The sequence below is a fragment of the Cygnus olor genome, chromosome 14 (genome assembly GCF_009769625.2).
Source record: "Cygnus olor isolate bCygOlo1 chromosome 14, bCygOlo1.pri.v2, whole genome shotgun sequence".
NCBI classification, from domain to species: domain Eukaryota; kingdom Metazoa; phylum Chordata; class Aves; order Anseriformes; family Anatidae; genus Cygnus; species Cygnus olor.
Window position 1 is genome coordinate 1,801,949 of NC_049182.1, and position 16,219 is coordinate 1,818,167.

The window sequence follows — 16,219 nt, forward strand, 5'->3', positions numbered from 1 at the left end:
GGAACATTCATTCAGGCTGGGTTTTGACCCTTGATCCATGTGTACACTTGGTTCTAAACAAAGGAGAACAGGCAAGATAAATTAGAGGGGCAGGCATACTCCAACAAATAGATGCTTTTTTTTTTTTAAAAAAACTGTCTCCATTAAATTTATGTGTACATTGGCTAGAAGACAGCATTCTGCATTCTTCTCCAAACATACCAAACAAAAACTGAGCCAGTGACGTGATTCTTGTGATCAAGGTCACAGGCCTGGGACTCTGGTTTTGCTGGAGCAAGCATCTGAATGCCGAACTCAGGACAGAGCTCAAAACTTCATTTAACATGGGGTAAGTAGCAACAATTCAAACAATTTGCTTAGCAGAATGACAAGCACCGAGTGAATGTTTTCTCTAAAATGAATGAGGAAAGTCAGAAAGCTCAAGGGTTCTATGAGCGTGTTGTTTGGAGGAAGCTGCACAGAGAGCTGTGATGCTGCTGAAGTCAGAGGCAAAGCCCCAGACTTTGCTCCATCTCCTTTGGGCTACCCCTGACCAGGAGCTGGGGCAGCTCAAACAGAGGAAGGGGAGGGCTTGCTGCTCAAAGCCTTCTACCAAAAGAAGGAGTTTCCCAGCTGAGGCACTCACCTGGGGCATCGGTGCCTTAAAATAGCAGTTGTGACGCTGCGATATAGAACAGCGGCCACTCCTTGCGCGCACAGCACGCGAGGGATCTGTGCCACGGGACGTGGGCAATTTCTCTCTGTACAAGGAAATCAACATAAAGGAAACACTTATAGATTATGTTGCTGACAGCAGAAAACCTGGGGTAGCTCATAAATCTATACTTTGACTCTCATCTTCACCAGTTGGATGTGCACAACCCAGGGCAGACTGCACAAACTGTTAGCCCAGCAGCTCTGACACCCGCCCTCCCTGCTCCCCCCTGCAGGCTTCAGCCAGGCACGACACTGGGAACACGGGTGATTTGACACAACTCCACTGATCCATCAGTCAGGGGAAAAAAAAAATGGCTTTCTTTTCACTGGTGTATGCTACACAAAAGATAAGCAGGAAAAAAAAAGAAAAAAAAGCCACAGGGAATGCCACACAAGTTCCCTATAGCACACTGCACTTCACCTGTTGGAACTCACAAAAGCAGTCACAGCTGCAGGGTACCTATTCGCACAGCTGGCTACAGAGCAACACTGCAAGGGAATATCTCATCAGCGCTATTAAAACAGGCTGCATTTTATTTTCAGACTAGCTTCTAGCCCTCCATGTAACCAGATGAATTTGCAGACACATTCCCTAAAGCGGCTCCCTTACCCTGCCCAGCGTGCCTGCTGCGAGAGCAGTGCCTGGGTGCACGAGCTGTGTGCATGCATTGCCTCTCCATGCCCGTGAGCTAGTTTTATTTGCACTGTAGGTGTGATATAAATTAAAGATCTTTAAGAGATAGGAGAGTCTTCCAGAGCACCTTTATGCACGGAGGGACCTCCCATGTTTATGCTTGTCGCGGGCTCGTCACACACCATGCTTTTATTAACCACAGTGCTTCAGAGGAAGATGATGCAAGTGCTGCATGTGAAGTGTCAGCTATTTTGTACAGCCTTGTTTATTGTATCAGAAAAGGTCTTGCAAAATAGAACTGCTGCTGTCATATTTACTGACCTCCTCGGAAGGCTTTCAGCTGTGCCTTTCCCTTAGTGAAAAGGAGGCAAAACCATCAGGATGCAAAAATGTGTGCGTGTTGGTGGAGTGGCACAGCCCGGAAGCCCTGTCCATGAACCATGATCATCTCCCTCTCGCTTCTCATGGGTCTGAACTCCAAGGGTCAAATGGATAAGACAATCGTTTATCTTTATCTAATCTCTCTCTGCCGCATTATATCTCTACACGAACACAGGCGGCTTTCTCCATGGCTCAGTTAAACACTGGTTGGGAGCAGCAGCGGTCATGCTGCACGGGGTGCAAACAGGGCTGGTCCATCTACTGTTCTACACTGCTGAGGAGTGTAGGTGGCATGGCTGTCACCAGGAAAGGATCGCATCGGGGAACTTTGATCCATGCAAATAATGCACGTGAAAGTATACTGTCAGCCCATTTTCTTTTATGTAGCTGGCAGCTACCCTTCTCTCAGAAGGGGCATGAAATCAGTTCAGCCTCATCAGTCCCAGCCACCTCCATCATCACTAACCTCAGAGCAGCCTGCTGCGTCCCGCCACATTACAACATACCAACAAAGAAAGGATTTAAAGCTAAGCACGACAAGCTGATAAAAACAGATGCACATGATAAGTAGTAACTATGCACGTGCGTAGCAAGCAGGTGGGTAAGATAACAACAGACCTCTAGAAGCACAATTATTATTAAACAAAACAGCAGTGCTGCATGGCACGGTCAGCTGGGGACCTGCAGCGTGGCCACTCCAGAGGCAGAGCAGAGCAGGGGCCGCAGCAGCGTGCAGCAGAGCCCCACACTGTGTGCCGGCACCATCAAACAGCCAGTAGCACAACCTTTCTGCTGTACGGCCCGTCTGGGAGCTATCAGCTTTTATTGCCCCCTGGAAATCATTAACTCCACAGCCAAAAGTCTAGGCAGACAGACAGAAGCACAAGCGGAGACCGATAAAAATACTTTCTCCAGACTAGAACTAAACTCCCTTTTCACGTACGCTCTCAGGGTGGCATTGTGTCGCTGCAGCGACTTGATAACTCCTGCCATACACAAAAATCACAGAGATGAGCAGCTGGGGCCGTGCTCCCACCCAGGCTACCCGTGGGACCTGCCGGCAGCACGGAGGGACGGGGCTCCTGCCGGCACGCAGCACCACGCTGCCTCTGGGCACAGACACGCAGGGAAGGCTAAGGCCAAGTTAATAAGGCACACTGGCACCATGTTAAAGCCAATCTTGTGCTTCCCAAAAGCAAGTCCTGCCTGTCCTTTTTATCAGGGAGAGAGAGAGGAGAAAGCGGGGGCTCAGAGTTTTTTCCCCCGGGACCTCCCGGTCCCGCACACGCCGGCAGCGGGCGAGGTGAAGGCTGTGATGTGCGTGAAGCCAACCACCAGACAAAGCTGCCGAGCTGCATCCAGCTGAGAGGAGGCACTTCTTATTCAGGCAGCACTGTTACAGGTGAATTGCATTTCAGAGGAGCCTTTTCCTGTAACGAGTGGCACAACTGGTTCTGCAGGCCTCGGTTCTGCAGGCCTCGTCTGCTCATTTCCTGACAGAAAGCAAGGGGTTACACTGACAGCAGGCAGATTCAGGCTAACCACTGGTGAAATAACTGTGTACCAGATGAACGCCGCTTGTGTTGTATAACTAGCACAAAGTGGGGTTCACTTAAAACAAACCATCTCACCCTTTTCGCAGACAGCAGAGGCCGATCTCATTCCGGAGCTGCCGAGCAGGGCCCAGCACCTCAGGGACCCCTTCCCCAGGGACTCCCGGGGCAGCCTCAGCCGGGGCTCATTTGGGCTCTTCAATTTAGCACCACGAGGAGGAATTGTGGATGCATTTTGCTAAAGGCAATGCAAAGGCCCTGTAAGGCAAAGGGCACAGACCCAAATTCCACTTACACACAAGAAAATCCTAAAACACACCAGCGCAGACCATCCTGTGCTGAAGACTCTCAGTTTTCCCAGACACAGCAAGAGCACACTCTCCCATGGCTTTATTTGTGACTGTCCTGAAGGAAGAATAGATTATATATTGATGAATTAGTGGAGATTGACAGGCTCATTAGCAGAGCAATTTAATACACTCATGAATGAAACTCCTGTGCTGCACAGAGCGAGCTGGGCAGCCAAAAGGCAGTCAGAGGAGCTGCGCATCACGACGAACGCATCGCACGGCAGCGGCTGGATGGCACCATGCAGACAGAGCTTCCTTTGTGTGGCCTCCGGCATGGCAGCAGCAGGACGATGTGGCACCCCTGGGGCCACCCTGCCCTCTGGCCCTGGTAGCAAGGTCCTGGACCCATGGGAACAACCCATCCCAGCCCTCCTTAATCCTCTGAACAGCCCCTGCTTGGCCAACGCACCTGAGCTAGAGGGAAAGGCCTGCTTTCCCTCCCGGCCAGCAGGGAGCCAGTGAGGGACACAACTCTGGGAATCTCCCTCGTCCTTTCCTTCAGTCAGATTCACCTCTGCTTCCTCCCCCAGTCCCAACCCCTTCCACCTCCTTCTGCAAACCCAGCCCAGGCTCCCCGCTGCATCCCGGCTGGTGGAGCTCAGCCTGCATTCGGTGTCTGGTGAGTTCTCCACCGTGCCTCACAGTGGCTATACTAAAAAAACTCCAGCATCTTTAAAAAAAAAAAAAAAAAAAAGTTATTTGCTTTTTTCAGCTAATGCAACTGAGCGCTCTGCAGGATGGGGCTGTATTTGGCAGAGCTCCACAGCTGCTGCGCAGCGATAAGTGCAGCTGCCGCAGCAGCCTGCCTTCCCCTGCAGCAGCTCAAGATGAGACAGGAAAGGGTGGGATGGGTGTCAGCACGAGAACAAGTTGTGACAAACAGGAGGCTGAGGCTCCTGACTTACCAGAGATGCTGAGGAGGCCATCGCACCTCGCTCTGGGAGGGAGCAAAGCCCCGCACAGCTCCCTGGCACACACGATGGGTCCCAGGGGAGCACAGACCCTAAGGCAGCCGTGGTTTTCATGCTTTGGTACACCTTTCTCTCCAGCCATGCCACAGACCATGTACAGGCTCTTTGTTGTCACACTGTAGAGCTGAACCCAACTTCTAGCTCTGAAAACAAGCTCAGCACGGCTGAAAATGTGGCGGCTTTTGTGCAGGGCCCTAGGACCACTGGGAGATGGGGCTCCCATGGGAGAGCTCAAAGCCGCTGCTGGAGGCTGACTTTGGCTTCCAGAGCAACAAAGTGGGCAGAAACAAAACTGAGCCATGCCCAGGCTTCCTGAACCAGGGGCTGGCAGCTGGGGATTTGGGCTCCAAGGGAAGGAAAGTCGTTGTGGGCACAAGCTGGCTCATGGAGGCCTTGCAGGCGCTCCCTTGTGCCTGCCAAACAGCGTGGCTATTGTGTGCAGCCATTGTTTGGATTAAATAAGAACAGAGAAACATTCTGTTGAGGACTGACAACTGCAAGCTGCGCTTCCAGCATGCAAGGGAAAAGGAGATGAGAAAGGAAAAGAGACTGAAAGGAACCACACACTTCTCCGAGTGATCAAGGCAAAGCTCTGGCACAAGATTTTGGTCCCAGGCTGGTAAAACTAAGCCCAGAGGTTCACGTCTTCCTGACAGCTGCACCCGACAGCGCGGGTAGGACCAGCAGCCCCCTACCCTCAGCCTGAGGTCCTCCTGCAAGACCTCTCGGAGCTGCTGATCTTCTCCCAGGAGCGGGGAAGGACAGGGAAGGCAGGAGGGGGAAGCACTCTGCATTTCACTTGTTTCACAACATCCTTGGAGCCGTTGAGCCGTGCTGCTGCCCAGGCCGGCTCCCAGCCCTCCAGGAGCTGCACCCGGGGCCACCCGCGCTTCTCGTGGGTGCCACCGCCCTCTGCAGTCCCCGGGGAAAGGCGCAGCTCGCTGCCACGAGCCCTCGGCTTCCTCCCCTGCAGCCCCAGCCTCGTCTCTTGTCATTTCCACCAGGTCTCAGCCCTGCAGGAAATTCATCTGAGGACTCAGCCACCCGCTGGGGGAGCGGTAGGGACCGAGCTGGGGTACAGAGAACACAACCCAGTGCCCCCACACGTCCAAGAGCAGGGCTTGGCCACCCCTTTCCTCCTCCTATGCAGTTCAGGGAGAGCCTGGCTCAGACTAAAGCTGGTTATTTTAGGCTCCCTTTAAGGTCAAGAAAGGCTTAGCCAATTTTATGCAGAACAACCCCCATCCCCTCCCACGGCCTTGCCTCATTTCTGCTCCCCACTCCTGCAGCCGGTGGCCGTGCGGCTTCCCCGGCTGTGTCCTGGTCCTGTGACTGGGCAGCACCAAGCCCCGCAGCACCATGTGTGGCCTCAGGAGCTCTGCTCCGAGCTCCTGCTCCTCTGGGCTGCTTGGGCAGACCCCAAGAAATGCTCAGCAGAGATACTAGGTGCAAGGAATTTTGCTGGCTCGCATAGTGCTGGTGGAAGTGACCATGCCCCAAACACGCCGGCTCTGCTGGTGCTCCAGCAGCTACCTTCTCAGATAAACATTTCTGCTTTGAGAAGTTTTTTTAGTAAGCCATTCATTGTTACATATAAAAATCTACACAGCTTTCCCCTTGGTGCTAAAAGCGGAAACAGCACGTTTCATTTCGGGGTTGTATTAGCACGAATGCTGGAGTATTTGCTTTTCAGCAGCACGTTAATCACAGAAGCAGCCTGGCCTGTGGCTTGCATGCAGAGCAGAAAGCAGAAGATAAGACGAGCATCTGCGCCGAGGGCTCCGGCATCGGGACACTTTGGGCTCTGAGACCAAGGCAGCCCCCCTTGGTCTCCCCAGCCCCCAGTGCCACATCCCCCTGGTGCCCCTTTGCCTCTGCCCCCAGCCATGCAGAACAGGCTCCTAAAAGCACCGATGAAACGGCTGTTATTGCACAAATGCTGTGACAGCACCATGGAGGGCAGGAGGGCAGCGAGGCAGGGCTTGTTCCCAGAGGAGGGCAGCTCGGGGGGAGCTGCAGCCTCCAGGATTCCCATTTTGGCTGACGCCTGCTCTCGGCACAGCACGGAGCCGCCAGCCCCTCTGCAGCACAGACTGGTGCTGGTTTCCAGGGCCCAATAACCTGAGCAAGAGCTCGTGGGCCAAACTCATCCAGCGTTTAGTTCTGACAAAGCCTGTGCAGTTTTCCCAGTGATGAATTTGCAGCTTGAGCTCCAGAATTGCAATGGGCTCAAGCAATGTTTTGGTGCCGGGGCACACGAGTGCTCTACCTGAAAACCAACATGCCCGAGGCTCTGTGAACATTGAAATCCCCAAACTCACATAATCACAAGACACCCCAGTAACACGAATACATCTCCATTGTACTGTGTCTCCTTCCTGTACGAGATGAAGAGTGGCCACTCGCTATTCTGTTTCTCAGCATTATTCAAGTGGCAGCCCTAAGCCTGGCGCTCCCCAGGTGCACTTAAAATCCTGCTCTGAAGACAAAACTTATCTCAGCAGCTCCTCTGAGCTACTCCTTACCAGAACACTTATTGTGCAGCCCAGAGCTTGCTTCAAAGTCTTGTTTCTTGAGCCGAGGCAAAGAATAGTGAAAATCATGCTGCCTTTTTAGCGCCCATCCTCATTTTCCCTTAATTTTCAGATGGCATCAGCAAGCACTTTGTATACCCAAACCTCAGCTCTCCGCGAGCTCTGGTGCTGCTCCAGGCACTCCTGCAGAACATCCCTGTCCCTGCTGCCAGCACCGTTAGAGGTGCTGTGCCCCACAGCCGAGCTCCCACGGCTCTATCCCACCACAGCACGAGGGGCTCTCAGGGTGGCTCCGCCTCGCTGCCACCTGGCACCTGCATGTGGCCACCTCCTGGCTCCGGCCTTTTGGGCGCGAACCTGCGCCCAGCACGCACCCTCACAAACCCTAATGAGCAGGTGCAGCCACATGGCCTGAGTGACACACGTGAATATTCGCTGAACACGGGCCGCCTTTCCCAAACACGCTCTTGGCTGTTTGCTGGATGGGGTTTTTCTTCCCAGCTGCAGCATCCATTGCGCATCCCTGCGCAGCGGGAGCAGAAGTTTTACTCTCCTCCTGCTCACCTACACCTGCACAGCCCAGGGGGTGGAGGGCTCTGTTCTCAAAGGGAGAGCGGGCAGAGATCATGGCTCTTTCCAGAGGAACAAGCTGAATTTCATCTGCCAAAGGTAAGGGTAAAGCTCCGGGCTTCCAGCTCTGGCAACACCAGCCTCTGGGGGACCCTGTTTGCACCCCAGCGGTGTTTACCAGAGCCACAAATAATGCTTGACCTGACATAGAACAGAGGGAAATTTAGCTTTTGGTTCGTTATAGTCTGTTTAAATCAACTTATATTCAGGCAACAGATCTTTTCAGAATCTGCTCTCCCTTCCCAAACTGGGAGCTAATTCCTTGGGTTCTGGGCTAATTCCAGAGCAGAGGGCGGCCGGGGGGGGCTGCGCTGCTCCGAGGAAAGGCCACCAGAGCCGGGCTGGTCCCTGAGCCAGCCGCCTCGCCTTGCCTCCCCCCCTTGGCCGGAGTCCCGCACCAAGCACAGCAACAAGAACCAAGCTGAGGCAGGCGTCCAGGGGGAGGAAAACCTCCAGCTCGAGTACCCAGGGCTGGCAGAGTTATAACCCCCCGGGAAGCCAAGAACGGGGTCCTGCAGGGGCACGGGGCGGCTGGGCTGGGGGGGCCGGGGGCTGCGGGGGGCTGCAGCCGGGGGCTGCCCCGGCCCCGCCGTTGGTTCTCCCACCCCCGCCGTTATTTCCCCACCCCGCCGTTACTCCTCCCGACCCCGCCGTTATTTCCCCACCACGCCGCTATTTCCCCCCCCCGCGCCCCCTGCCCCCCTGGGGCGGCGGCGGCCCGGGGGGGGGGGGGGGCGGGAGCCAGGCGCTGCGGACCCCTGGTGCTGCCGCCCGCTCCCCGGAGCCCCCCCCCGGCCTCCTCCCCAGTCCCCCCCAGCATCCTCCCAGTCCCCCCCCTCGGCCTCCCCCCAACCCCGGGCCGGCGAGAGGCGCCCCTTACCTGCGGCCCCCCGGCGGGGATGCTCGGGGCGCTGCGGGTGGTGCCCGTGGGTCCCGCTCCGCAGTGCCCCGCGCTGCGCTTTCGCTTTCCCTTCGCCTTTCGCTTTCCCTTTGCCTCGCTGCCGGCGCCGATCCCTCCCGGGCCGCGGAGGAGGAGCGGCCCCGGCTGTCGCCCCCACCCCCCCGAGCTGCCGGGCAGGGGCAGCCCCGAGCCGCTCTGGGTCCCCCCCCCCCCCCCCCCCCCGAGGCGAGCCGGCTTCTTCCCAGCCGCCCGGAGCCTGGCCGGGCCCCGCAGCACAGCCGGCAGAGCCCTCGGATCCCCCCCCGAGCAGACTCGGGGCCGTGCTGGGACGTGGGGAGGCAGCGGGATGCGGGGGCACAGCCCGGGGGGCAGAAGGAGCCCACAGCCCGGGGGGCAACTCCCCCGAGCAGCCCCTCTGTAAGGGGCAGATGTATGACCTCGGGTGGTTTGGAAAGCGCTGTGGGAGCCACAAGATTTCCGATGGCTAAGGACAAGTAAGGAATAAGTCAAAAAGAAACTTGGTTCATGCCGTAATCAAAGAACCAGCCAGCTGCTCCCAATTAGGACGCCTCAGAAGCCTCACTTCACCTGGGAGCTGATCGGCCGGAGCTTCCCCATGCTGACAGCCCCGGCCAAGGGCAGGAGAGCTGAGCTGGGGCTTTGCACAGGCACCGGCACGGCCCCGCTCCTCCTCGGCAGTTCTGCTGCTGCCCTCTGCACGCTCCTGCTATGGAGCGTTAATGACTGCAAGCTGCAAAGCTCTTTTCTTTAGGAATTTAATCGGTTTCCTGCTGTTCTTGGGAATTTCCTTCTGGCCACTCATTACGCGCCTTGGTAACGTTAGTTTAGGAGCTAGCAGCAGGTGCAGTGTTGAACTGCCTGGTTTCTCAGGAGGCAGGCAAAGAGGCGAGTGATGGAGGTAAGGTAAGGTTTGGAGGTAAGGTCTGGTAGAATAAGAGGCCAAAGGCGTACGGTGTGAGTACGGCAGAAAAACCGCCTCCCTACAGCTGCGGATGCCCTTTTCTACAACCCGCACTGGCTCAGAAGAATGCATTCCCCATTTTTGTTTGTTTGTTTTTTGTTTTCCTCTCGGAAGCACTCATTTCTGGAGATGTTTCCAGAACGCCACTCACACAGCGTTACCCCAGATCTAAGCAACGAGGCAATGCCCCAGTGCACAGGCTGATAGAGGGAGGCACCAAGGATTTTACTTTCCTAAGGTTTTTGTTTGTTTGTTTTGAGCTGGAGAGGAGCACCCGGGGGGAGGGCCTGGGGCTGGAGCCCAGGGAGAGAAAAGGGGTTTGTACAAGTGCTGCTGGGCTGCTCTGCAAGAACTGCCACGCAGAACTGCTGCTGTTCAGAGGCACGCTGTAACCCGTTGCAGCGAGCGATACATCAGCCAGGCTATTAAACAGTGAAACTTTACACTAACATCCAGGAGGAAGTGTTTCAAAGGGCTTCTAGGATTAATGCTCTGTAGTCAGCTTAAATAAGGGAAGACGGCTGGTACGTGGTCAGGACAATAGCTTGCTCTCCTCTAACATTTCGCTGGGTTGCAGAATCAAGATTCATATTCCACCAGTGGAAAGACTGAGCCCTGGGAAGCGACTTCCCATTGCCTAAATACCAGTTTTATTTGTAGGCATATATATAATAACTGAGTTATCAGTTATCTAAATCATATTTGAAATTTGGGCCATGGGATCCAGACTCCCCCAGTGCTCCTTAGGCTGCTCGTTGCCTCGTGTAATGCAGGGTTGGGTTTAATTCAGGTACTTGCCCTTTGTGAAATTTCAGATGCAGACAACCCAGTGCCTGTCCTGGCTGCCAGAAGATCTCCTGAGTGACCACTGTGCGCATGGCTCAGGATTCTGCACCTACATGGGACTATTTTAACTTTTCTCCTTTACAAAACTTATGGAAATGTAGTGACAGCTCAGGAAGCGTCATTTAGATGGATGGATGAAAAGACAGGAACGTGTGTGCATTTCATGATCTATTTATAAACTCCTCCAGATACTGGAGTCCTGGTTCTGGACCTTCAGATACACGCAAAGCAAACTATTTTCTCTGCTGCACAGCTCCATCAGCTCCCCAAGGCTTTCCCGTGGCCGCCAGGGGCACCCAGCAGGGCTCTGTGCCGGCAGGAGCCCCACTGCACCCTGATCCTCCCTGCTCTGCTGCGCCTTCCAAACGAGCGAGGGAAGTTTCTTGCAAGCAGACTGGGCAGTGGCCCTCGTAGCCCCCCACTGACTCCATCACTGGATGACAGGTTCTTTTCCCTTTCTGGTGGCCCTGTCTCCGTGCCTCCCTGAAGGATTAAAATTAGCAATTCATCCAACAGGCAGCAGGGGCTCATTTGCAGAGTCAGCCAAGTATTCGGTTCCGTAAACATCCCTAGCGGATTCCGGGTGCCTCATCATCTCACCTTTCTACATTCCAACTGTTTTGCTGAAGTTCATCCTGAAAGGAAATAAAATCGTGGAAGAACAGAAGAGACCCAGGTTTTAAAGATCATTTATGGAGCTGGGTCTGGACTCAGAGGAGCTATTTCTTCACATGATTAATTTTTTTTAATTACCATTTTTTTGCAGATACCAAGCCTGCATGTACGAGACGGGCCAAACACTGATTATTGAAAAGGAAAACCAGGCATTGACACGCAGGGTTCCTAAACTGTTTCTTACACCACCTAGTGTCGAACTCGGCTGACCCTCCCAGTGGTGCTCCTGCTCCTCTCCGAGCACGCAGCTTCGTGCGGCACGTGGGAGGGAGCCCGCAGAAACCCAGCGGCAACGTTTGCGTGGCAAACACCTCCCACACCACTCTGCTACAGACGTGGCAGTAGCGCTGTAGAGAAACTTCTTGCAGTCCCTCAATGATGTGCCATTTCTAAATACGTGTGGAATTACTGGTCCCGTGGTAGTGCCACCAGGGCTGTAACAAATGAGGCAGCTCTGTTATACAAGTAACGCGTTAAAACACGATGGAAAAATTATGAGAATACTTCATTTTAAAGAGAATTCCAGATAGGACTTTATTCAGAATTTTACAAACAACAAGCATTTTTCTATATAAAAAAAAGTGTAAGAATCAATTTAGTTACAGCTAGGAATATTTACATTCTTAGAAGAAATTTCCACGTGTTTCTATATACAAGGCTGTGGCCATCACTAGGAGGTTGAAGTACTCCCAAAGGCACGTGTAACCAATGCAGTATGCTGCCTAAGCTGATTCTATGTTCTAAGAAAATGGTTTGCAAGTTAGGGCCCTATTCTACAAATAGCGAAATACAAGTTTATTCGCAGAGACAGTCCCAACAACTTCTGCAGGTGCCTACTGTGCTCAGGTGCACAGGCCTCTGGAGAGCACAACCAAGAACAGCCCCCATGGGTGAGACCAAGAAACGTGAGTAGCTGTAAACAGAGATGGGTGTAACTCACGTTCACCTCGGATTCCATGAGCTCAGCAATTCAGTATTGGTATCACCGTATCTCAGAATGGAAGTCTCCCGGACAAAAACGATTTTTACAATGTAGATAGGTACACAGAGAAAGTTGTTTGTAAATATTGCTCCTCCTCACAGGCAGCAGGCTGAAGGCAGTTTCGTATAAAACCAAGAAAGGGTTGTGCAATTAAAATAACATGAATAAGCATTCAAACCCCAACCCTTGGCCTGACTTACTGCAGTCTCATTCTGGTCTATGCACCACCTCCCTGTGCTGTCTTCTTTCAAACCGTAATTTGGAAGCACAGGAGCAGGTGTTCACACCTCTTAAAGTGCAGTGTCAGAAGTGACCCAAACCTGCCTGCTTCTGAATGATAAAATACCAGATAATGCTATTGTGAGGATTGCATTCAAAGTCTGGAGAGTCGAACCAGAAAATTCCGTGAAATAAGACTGTTTTGCATGAACAAGTGACTGAAGAAGTTATGGTACCTTTTGAGCTAACGGTATTTCCACTTGCATGCAAGGAAACCAAAGTCACAGGATTGTGCAACTTGCCCAAGGTGATGAAAAGAGTCAAAGAGCTGTAAATGAAGACACCCTAGTTCCCAGGTCAAGGCCTTAATACTGTTTTCCTTGGTGAAGATCCTGTAATGTGCACGGTTCTCTAGCAGCAGATAATTTTACCTAACCAGAAGTCTCTACTGTTGTAACGCAGGTTATGGGCATCACAACCATTTAGTCTGAAGTTATAAGAGCAGTCCATTTACAGAAGGGTCTCAGAAAACAGGTCCCAGCCCTGCTTCACATCCCTGTAACACAAAGTGACACGCCAAGAACACGTCTATAGAGAAATACCACCCCAGACAATACTGTTTGGAAGTAAGCCATGCCTGACAAGGTTGCGGTCAGCAAGCACCATCCAAAACTATGGTACTGTGCAGCACCAATGCTTTATTCCACAGCTACCCACAGCCACAGTTAGTGTTGTAGATCTGACTCTTTGCCAGTACTGATGTCACTCTAACACCTGCTAATTACTGGTTTGGTTCATTTAATCTACGTCTTGCACAGATCACATCACCTGCCTGTTGATGCTATTAAAATAGTCCCTTGAGTTCTTTTGGAAATACTTAGTAGCTGGATTCTGACTACACACTAAAACAAGTTCCTTGTTTTAAAACAAGTTCCTTGGTTTAGAGATAAGCCTGAGGATCAGTGCAGGACAGCAAAGTAAACATAAAACAATCCAGGATGCTATATTAATTATATTACATTGTTTCTGACTCACACTTTTTACTTTTAAGATTAGCAAGGAAGAAAGTGTATTTTGTGACACAGAGCTTGGCATTGTGTTTTGCAGTGTTAGTCATAACCAGAAAATTCCCCAATTAGGTTGCACCAAAAATAAACAAAAAAAAACCCCAGTCCTCATTTAGTAAACATTAGAATACTTAAATATTCAAGAACAAAAGACTCGCTGTCAGGCACATACCTGGTTGAAACAGTGGATTAAAAATAACAGGTAAGTCAGATGTTAGATAGACTTTAACAGGAATTTCTATAATAGATCATGTGTCAGGCAAGCACGTATCTTTTATCTTACATCTCAGGATATTTTCTGAAACAGTTTACAGGAAGAGGCTTATGGGACACAGTTGTTTACATTGGCAAACTCATCACAAGGAAGTTGCAGCTAACTGTGCTTTGCCTCAAATTCCTGTGGTGATCACATTTCTTCTATGACACAAAAAAGCAGCTGCTTCTGGATGCTCCAGTTCCTATCAGTTTAAAAGAGATAACACTTACAAAAATATATTTGCACTGAGTTTGTTGCATATGTAAGAATACGGTCTAAAATTTTCCAGAAAAGGTGCAAGGTGCGAAACCTGACAAATTCTATCACGACTTTTGGATGAGGGATGTTCACACCACCAGGAAACCCGGCTGACTCATGCATTCTCCTGACATTTGTTTGCTCACTTCAAGGCCATTAAGTGATGCGCAGTGAAGCTTGCAAAATTCAGACTCTCAACTTATGCACCATTTTCAAATTATGCACTCCATTTTAAACTCATCTACCAAGTGCCTCTTTATCTGTCAAACAGGAATGAAACTGAACCTGCCGGAACTTTGGGATTTCTCTTCTCGAAAGAGCTGACACTATGACAAAAGTAAGCTTCTCTATATCATTCTGTGGCCTGGTGACATTGGCCAGCTTCCCGCTGCATCCAGAAGTTAAAACACCAAACAATTAGGGGAGAAGATGCAGGGAAAGCAGAGCAATCCCTGTAGGCTTAAGACATTGGTAGGAAGAGTGTAACACACAAACCCAAAGACTGCAGTCTGTGCAGAGTTTCTGCCTTCTTGCTTCCCAGACGAGCAGTCCGGAGGGCACAGAACGGCACCAAGCCAGTCGCTGCAGCCCGGTTAGCAAGGACAGGATACAGAGTACTGGTAATTCAGCTGTTCAACTGCATGAACCGCTGCTGCGCCTAGAAAGTAAGGCCCCTAACAGCTTTGACTATACAGGTTCAGGTTCTGTTTATTCAGTCGTTATAAGACAGGACAAAACACAAACAAGTGCCACAAGATAAATGCTTTTACCATACACATCTGTCACAGTATAAAGTAATGCAAGTTCAGGATGGCACAAACGAGACTCCATGTATGTGTATATTGTACGTATTTAAAGAAACACAGGTAGTGCCAAGGGTGCTTCTACGACCCAAGGAATAATTTCTTGGCAGATTTTCAACATGATTTTTTTTTTCCTTTAAGAAATTCACATACGCAATTAACACAAGTTAAGTGAAGTAACAGACCCCACAGAAATCAAACCGTTGGCACTTGAGAATCAAGAACCAGTGGTCTCAAACATATTGTAAATGTTGTTCTTGGTAAATTTTACCATGAGGTCAATGGAGTGGCGTGGATTATTGATAGTATGTGTATGTGCATGTATGTGGAAAGGACAGAACAAGGACAGGAGAATCACTTCTATCATCCAAAATTGCACAGAACATTTAAAAAACAAACAATTTGGACAGAAAATTTCCAACACTCATCAAAAAGGAAGAACTCCAAACTAACAACACCCTCTACACACACAGATGAAACCTTTTGCATCATTTAAAATAAATACAGCCTTGAATCAGGCCACATTCCAGTGTCAGATGTAAACAACTTCATCAGACATATGTAGTTAAAAACCAGCATTGGATTCCAGTGGATTTTGTGAGCAAAGCTTCAATGCTACAAGTATTTTGTGCAAGACTATCCTTCCACTATGCTGAGTTAAAACATTTCAAGTTAGAATTCCTTCTCAAAAATCTTTCTTTGCATCTTTCTGAATCTGTTAACAAATTCAGCATGTGTAAAGTCACTTAAGATCACAAAGAGGCACGTTTTCATAACCTTTACTATAATAAATAAGTTTTCTGTCCAGAGACAGAAGTCAAGGAATCAAAACCAATTAGCAGCTTTCTCTAGCTATTTTAAATCCTTGATGGGCATCAGCTCTGGAGAAGGCTCACTGACGAATCCAGGTGCTCTGCTAGCCCTTGAACTCATTTTCAAGTATTGTTCAGCTGAACTACACACTTACTTACAAAGGGTTGACCAGATATTGTTCCATGGTACTAATGCATTAATGCGGCTGAAAATCTCATTGAAGGCTACACACTATTTATGGCCATATAAAATGAGAATGTATGGAACACAGTGCTTAAATTTATAAATAAGGTTAAAATTGCAGGAAGAAGTGTTGCCACTAGCCTGTTCTAGAAGGAATATTAGAAGAAAAGTCCATTTAACTTTCAATCCACCAGGAAGCAGAGAGTTTCATTAAAAAGCTGTGCTCTTAAAAATCTCTGGATTTTCTTCTTCATCCTTCGAATTCCTTGTAGATGCAGGCCTGTATTCTAATCTGGAAAAAAATAAATAAATGAGAGAACAGAAAAAAAAAGTCTTTGATATCCTGAAACCTACTTGACATTGCTGACTCCTAATTTTAATATTCCGTTGACTTAGTTGGACAGGTCCCTTTCTAACAAAGGGTGTGCGCTTATGTATCATCTTTGACTAGAGCCGTGGCAGAAGGCCAAAGTCCCAATGCTTTT

At 50.5% G+C, this 16,219-nt stretch overlaps 1 protein-coding gene across 4 annotated transcripts in view; it reads right to left on the reverse strand.

The window, feature by feature from the left end:
• LOC121077663 (solute carrier family 22 member 5-like) overlaps positions 1–16,219 on the reverse strand; it is a 52,175-nt gene that overhangs the window by 11,287 nt on the left and 24,669 nt on the right. For 2 of the 4 annotated variants that reach the window (XM_040573046.1, XM_040573048.1), the window contains exon 10: positions 8,630–16,026. In XM_040573046.1, coding sequence (XP_040428980.1) covers positions 15,945–16,026 — 82 coding nt within the window. In that variant the 3' untranslated portion in view covers positions 8,630–15,944. Of the gene's footprint in view, positions 1–625; positions 741–8,629; positions 16,027–16,219 lie in introns of those variants that run through there. The other 2 variants (XM_040573047.1, XM_040573045.1) reach the window with 2 other exon arrangements.